Source organism: Candida pseudojiufengensis, assembly GCF_024610245.1.
Source record: "Candida pseudojiufengensis strain CBS 10847 chromosome Unknown scaffold5, whole genome shotgun sequence".
Taxonomy (NCBI): domain Eukaryota; kingdom Fungi; phylum Ascomycota; class Pichiomycetes; order Serinales; family Debaryomycetaceae; genus Lodderomyces; species Lodderomyces pseudojiufengensis.
This window is the reverse complement of record NW_026261528.1, coordinates 104,477-111,973: the sequence shown is the minus strand read 5'-3', so window position 1 is coordinate 111,973 and position 7,497 is coordinate 104,477. Positions and strand designations below refer to the sequence as shown.

General features: G+C 26.2%; 2 protein-coding genes across 2 annotated transcripts; one reads left to right on the top strand and one right to left on the bottom strand. All coding sequences in view use genetic code 12, as the record gives it.

Annotated features, from left to right (window-relative positions):
* Window positions 1-349: 349 nt before the first annotated feature.
* LRG1 (Lrg1p) lies at window positions 350-4,177 on the top strand (the record flags this gene model as incomplete). The annotated part of the gene is made up of 1 exon (XM_051757038.1): window positions 350-4,177. The coding sequence occupies one exon, from the start codon at window positions 350-352 to the stop codon at window positions 4,175-4,177; it is 3,828 nt and encodes a 1,275-aa protein (XP_051614624.1).
* Window positions 4,178-4,395: 218 nt separating this feature from the next.
* PXA1 (ATP-binding cassette long-chain fatty acid transporter) lies at window positions 4,396-6,810 on the bottom strand (the record flags this gene model as incomplete). Its single annotated transcript, XM_051757037.1, has 1 exon — window positions 4,396-6,810. The coding sequence occupies one exon, from the start codon at window positions 6,808-6,810 to the stop codon at window positions 4,396-4,398; it is 2,415 nt and encodes an 804-aa protein (XP_051614623.1).
* Window positions 6,811-7,497: the final 687 nt, after the last annotated feature.

Sequence of the window (7,497 nt, the reverse complement as noted above, 5' to 3'; positions counted from 1 at the left end):
TATTCAAAAGACCAAAAAAAAAAAAAAATTAAATTTTTAAATCAAAAGTTTTAAAAATAAAACAAAAAAAAAAGTAAAGTGTAAGCGTATAATTATAAACATATCATCAATCAATTTGCATCACAACAGCCTTTGTATTCATATTCCATCAATCAATCCATCATTCAACGAGATAAATTAATTAACTCAAATATAATTTTATCATCAATTACTTTTGTTTTGGATAGTTGTCCTTATCAAATATAAACTAATTAAAGTTTATTTGTTTGTTTTTCTTTTCCAAAAATTTTATTTTAATATCCAACTTTCGTCATTCTTTTAAATAGTCAAGGATTAAATAATTCATAACATGAATCAAAGTCAAAACCAAAAGCAAGAATTTTCATCTAAGCGAAATTTGAAGGGATTTCCACAACCTCTCCCATCAGCTTATGTTCAAAGTGATAAATTATATCATAACAAGAATTCAAATGATCTTAATCAAAATTATTATCATCAATCAGAACTGTTTCCAATAGTAAATACAGCACCACCATTAGACTCGCGTCATTCTCGATCTCATTCTCATAATATTGTTAATCCCAATCCTTTACCTAAAATCTTTTATCCTTTAAATCATAATGGACATCAACAAAATCGTACAATAGGTTCACCCATTCCTTCGTCAGCTCCACCTCAATCACCTTCTTCACACTTAAAGCAACAACAACAACAGCAGCAAGGGTCACCGGCCCTTTATCATTTCCAACAATCACAGCATCATCAACATCAGCGACAAACTCCATTACAATCTCAACAATTGCAATCGCAAGCTAAAACTCAAAATCAACGACAACAAAAACTGCAACCGCAACAACCACAACAACAACTTCAACCACAACAACCACAGCAGAGACAGCCGCAAAATTGGACAAGTCTAATACCACCACAACCCTCAACTCAAGATGAATTTCATTTCACTACTACAAAAGACGCGTCGAAAGATCCTTCACAAAGACATTCAATAGCAATTTCCCCTTCCCCAGACAATCGAGATATTACGATGAATGATGAAATCTCACGAGAGCCAATAGAATATATTCCACCAAAGAAAAAGAGTAGAAAAACATGTAAAAAATGTGGACTTGAAATCACAGGTCAATTTGTTAGAGCGTTACAAAATGCTTATCATGTAAATTGTTTCAATTGTCATGAATGTGGTAAACAATGTTCAGCAAAATTCTTTCCATCAGAAATAGTAGAAAATGGTAAACCGAAACAAATAGCTTTATGTGAGTATGATTATTTTAAGAAATTGAATTTGATATGTTTTAGTTGCAACAATGCTTTACGAGGTCCTTATGTCACAGCATTAGGTAACAAATATCATCTTGAGCACTTCAAATGTTCGGTATGTCAACATGTTTTTGATTCAGATGAGAGTTATTATGAACATGGGAATGATATATTTTGTCATTATCATTTTTCAAAATTATATGCATCTCATTGTGAAGGATGTCAATCTTCAATTGTAAAACAATTTGTTGAATTATTTCGAGGTGGTAGAAATCAACATTGGCATCCAGAATGTTTCATGGTACATAAATTCTGGAATGTGTGCATTACCGCAGATTCTGTTGGGTTACAAAAAATGTATAATTTACAAAGTGATATTGATCTTCGACTAATTAAAATGTCTGATATAATTGATTCAAACAAATTAATAGCAATGGAACAACATATTGAACAAGTTGTAATGAATTGTTGGCTAATGTTGTCTGGTTATGAACAAGCAACTGCTTCATGTATATCAGACATGCTTTTGAATGCGTGCACAGGAAATAAATACGGTGGTTTAGTAATTACAGGAAAGTTGATTTTAAACATTGAGATATTATTCAATGCATTAGATTACGTGTTGGACAATTGCAAAAAATGTCAACAAAGCTCTTTAATAAATGGTAATGATCAGGAACAACAAAACTATTTTCAAATAATTAAAAAAGAACCTAGAAATATTACTGGTAAAATTATGAGTTATTTAGCGATTTTAAGAAAATCCGGGAGCATATCGAAATCAGGTACATTATCAGCTGAGCTTTTATCAGTAATTACAGGTTGTGCTCATTATTTGAAATTGTTAATAAGAATTGGATTATACAATGCTTTAAAATTGAATAAAATTCAAGGTACAACGGAAGCTCTTGAAACTTTTCTACAACTAATATCTAAATTTGAATCAATTAATACGTTAGATATTGAAGATCTTAAGACTGGATTATATACTCCACAAAGTTCCACAGATGCATGTACATCTTGTGCCAAGAGTATAGAGAAAAGTTGCATGAAATTCGGTGATCATAGATGGCACTTGAAATGTTTTATATGTAATGAATGTCATTCTCCAATTGAATCAGTCGAAGGTGTTACTTTTAATGTTTCTCACCAAGCAATAAATTGTAAGAAATGTATCAATGAAGGTATTGCCGGTTTTGAATATGTTTCTGATTTATCTCAGTTAGTTTATTTATTGAAAATTGCATTATTAAGATCTAGATCAGTGATGAATATTGATTTTTCAATTTCATCAACGGATGATAAGCAAAGTTCGGAACAAGATAATTATGTTAAAACTTTAGATGATGTCACAAGATTGAGAAGTAGAAGACAAAGTCAAAAATTATCTAAATCTGTAAAGAAAAAAGCAAGAAAATCTATTATTGTAACTGCTCCTGAAGCAGATCAAGGTGATGTATTAGTCGATGATGTTACCAGTGGTATAACTGATATGAAAATGGAAAGAAAAGTTAGTGAATATTCATTTGATAATAATGAAGAAATATCAGTGAAAAAGGAATTACAAATTAGAGATGAACCTTTGAGACAATTAACTTCAATACATTTGGATAGAACTTCTGATTTATTAAAAAATGAGAAATCCTTAACATTAGATGATATACCAAGAATTGTTGCTGCAGAACAAGCTCGAGATCAAAGACCAAATGCATTTAAACATCATAATAGATTATATCAAAGATCTGGTTCTCATAAATTAAAAAATGGTGGTAATAGTAATAGTCCATTAACTAATGGAAATACTTCTCCAAGTAGTGCATTAAATCATATACTTAATTCTGGAAATCAAACTATTTCATCAACTTCAAAACAAAAATTTGTTTCAGAACTTAATAAAAAAGAACATTTCATTATACGACATTTAGCTATAGAAGCATTAAATCAAATAAATTCTGATAAATTTAATAAAGATGAATTACTTACATTAATTCAAACTAAAAAATCACCAACATTTTGGGAAAAATTAAGATTTGGAGGTGGTGGTAATAGTAGTGGAAATCAACAAAAAACTAATGGAGTATTTGGAGTAGATTTAAGTATATTAACTAAAAAATTTGGAGTTGAATCTGATTTAGGTGTTGGACCGACAAAATTAAGAATTCCAATTGTTGTTGAAGATATTATAAATGCATTAAAACAAAAAGATATGTCAGTTGAAGGTATATTTAGATTAAATGGAAATATTAAAAAATTAAGAGAATTAACTGAAGAAATTAATAAAAATCCTTTGAAATCTCCTGATTTTAGTACACAAACTGCAGTACAATTAGCAGCATTAATGAAAAAATGGTTAAGAGAATTACCAATACCTTTATTAACTTTTAATCTTTATGATTTATGGATATTATCACAATCTGAAAAAGATTTAGAAATTAGAAAAAGAATATTACAATTAATTTATTGTTTATTACCAAGAGATCATAGAAATTTATTAGAAGTATTATTATATTTTTTTAGTTGGGTTGCATCATTTTCTGAAGTTGATGAAGAAAGTGGTTCTAAAATGGATTCTCATAATTTAGCTACTGTATTAGCTCCAAATATTTTAATTTCAAAACAAGCTGCTTCTAATTCTAATTCATCAATGTCTGGTACATCAAATATTAATATAACATCAATTGAATCAAATGGAGGAGGAAATGGTGAAAATTATTTTTTAGCTATTGAAGTTGTAAATCAATTAATTGAACAACATGAAGAATTAAGTACAATTCCTATTGATTTATTAAATATTTTTGAAAATTGTGGATTTGATTCTGAAAAAGATTATTCAACAAAAGAAATTTTAAATAAATTGGAAAATGTTTATAAAGAAAATGAAAATGATAATTTAATGAAGTAAATATTATGTAACAATTAAGTAGTAATAAAATTAATAATAATAATGATAATGATAATAGATATTGAACGAGATTTATGTAGCTGGTGATTTATTCTTTATTATTATTACAAAGATAAAACAAATATGACAACCAAGTTAGAAGAGATAGCTAGCAAACGAAGAAACAAATGTCTCAATTCTCTATAAAAAAAAACTATTGATATTAACTCATTTACTTATTAAATTTTTTTATCTAATTCATTTTCATCATTTTCAATTGTTTTTTTAATTTCAATATCATTTAAATTTTCACCATCTAAAAAATTTATAATTTCATCTCTTCTTTTCTCCCAATTTTCAACTTGTGATAATTTATTTTCAATTTCTTCAATTTCTTTATCAATACTTTGTAAATTTTCTTCACTTGTTAAATCATGTAATTTCCATGATCCTTCTTGATTTTCGTTATCTTCAATTTCTAATATATAATCATGATATTTCATTAATAAAGGTCTATGACTTAATGTTATAAATGGGATTTTTTTTAATTTTAATAATTCAAATAAATAATCTTCAACATCTGTACTTACTGCATTTGTTGCTTCATCTAATATAACTAATTTTGGATTTTTAAATAATATTCTTGCTATACTAATTCTTTGTTTTTCTCCTCCACTAAATACATCTTTCCAATCTTTAACAACATTAAAATTTCCTTCTCTTTTTAATAAATATTCTAATTTAACTTCATGTAATATATGATATAAATAATCATCATTATATCCCATTTCTAACATTTGATCATAAGTATGAGGATATATAATTTGATCTCTTAAATTTCCAGTTGTAAAATATGTCTTTTGTGGTAAATAAAAAATATCATCATCATTTGGTTTTGATAATAATCCACTATATAAAGGCCATAAACCTGCAATAATTCTTGAAATTGAAGTTTTTCCTGAACCATTTGATCCCAAGATTAACATATTTTTTTGTTTTATTTGAAAATTTAAATTTTTAATTAATGGTTTATGTTTTGAACCTTCACTTGTTGGTATTATAACTGATATATTTTCAAATCTTAAACCATTTGGATAATTATTTTGTATTGTTCCATGAATATCTGATATACCCATTTTATCACCATAATCAAATCTTGGTGAATGAGCTCTATGTAATTGAGTTAATAAATCAAATACTCTATCAGTATAACCAGTTAAAGTATTTACATCTTTTATTGAATACATTAATCTTGATCCAGCATCAGCTAATGATAACATTAATCTTTTATTTGTTATAAATTGTCTCATATTTTTACGTTCACTTGCAGGATCATTTTCTTTATCTTTATCTTTTTCTGCAGGCCATAATTCATCTAAAAATACTGGTAATCCTGCAAATATATAACCCCATGCTGACCAAGTATATTTTAATACATAATCTTCTAATATAGCATACCAAAAACTTATATTAATTTCTTTATTTATATGATTCATTAAAGTTTCAAATTTTTCTTTTAATTTTGATTTTTCAATTAATGAACCTTTATAAAATCCAATTTCTTCACAATTTGTCATAAGATTTAAATGTTGATTAAAATAAACACCTTCAAGATGAGTTTTTTTAGCGGATAATTTACCAAATGATGGAGTAGCTCTTTTTAACATTATAGCAGTTAAAAAATAATTTGCAAACATTCCAATAATTGCTCCTGTACCTAAATTATCTCTTAAATATACTGAAAAAAATATTAAATCAATAAAAGGTTTACCCATTGATGAAAATAATGAACTTAAAGAAGAACAGAATTTATTAACATCATCAGTAATATATTGATCAATATTTTGAATTTCATTACTATTTAATTCAATTTTATAATAAGCTAAAGTTTTATCAAGATACATATCATGAATATATCTTGTTAAATTAGTTCTAAAACCTAAAGTTAATCTTTGATCTAAATATTTTATAGTAGCATTAGTATAAGAAGCAGGAAAAGCAATTAATAACCAATAAATTAAATCTCTTGCAAATTTTTTACCATTTGCAGCAATTAAATTTTTAACAATTTGACCATCTAATTTTGCAACTAATAATGATAACCAAGTTCTAAAAATTAAAAAAAAACATTGAGATAATAATAATGAAGTATTTTTACAATAAAATTTTGGAATTAAAATTTTCCAAATTATTGCTAATTGATTTAGAAATTTTGAATTAAAAATTATTCCCTTTTGTTGTTGTAAAATATTTTGAGATTTTACAAAATCTTTATATAAATATTTATCAGCTGCATATTGATCATTATTTGGTTTTGGTATAATAATTCTTGTTACTTTATCTTTACCCTTGGGGATATAAATTTCTCTTGAACCATTTCTTAAAATATTTGAAGATTGTCTAATTAAACTTGGTCTTCTTAATCTTTTAGTTAAATTGAATTCATTATATTTTGTTATTATATTTCTTATAGTAAAATATAATCCAAATCCTGCTGTTGCTATTAATGTACTAAAAAATAATATAACAGGTCGACTTTGATAATTAATTTTAACTTTATTATCTTTATATGTTATAACAAATTCTTGAATTAATAATAACAAGTTTTTCAAATCTTGTTTATTATATCCTGCTAATCGTGATATATTAATCATGATGAATATGTCGTTGTTGTTGTTGCTTTTGTTGATTCAATTAGTAGATTAAAAAGTGTATAAAACGACACACTTTGAGTGTGTATGGTTAGGTTTGAGTGCTGTGTTTGTCTATAAGTATGTAATAATCTTGTATTGTGTGATTGATTAAACTAATGTGGTTCTTCTACAGATGGTTGAATATATGTTATATGATGAAGTAGTATTATTTGATGATGTTGTAATGTTAAGTGAATGTTAATGTGGAGAGAGAAAGAAAGAAAAATTGATAGAGAATCAAACGAAATAATAAATTTACACAAAGAAGATTTCTATGTATTTTAAATTTACAATAGCTAGACTATATGTTGTTGTATCAAACAGTATGTAGAAGTCACTACTCTGTTCATAATTCTTCATCGAAGACTTCTGTGTTACTGCTCAGATCCATTAATTTCCAACAAGTTTTTTGAACCTTCATTAAACTCTTTTAACTCAATTAAATAGCAACTTGCCGAGGTAAAGATCCAAGAAATTGAAAGAACGTCATCAATGATCGATTAATACAATTCTAATTTTCTGAATTTGATTAACATGAACTTGAACATACTAACATGATCTTTGAATAGAGTGAATTGTTTCATCAAATTACTTGTCAATCAACCAATTTTATTTTTTAATTAATTTTGAATTTATACAAGTTTTAAA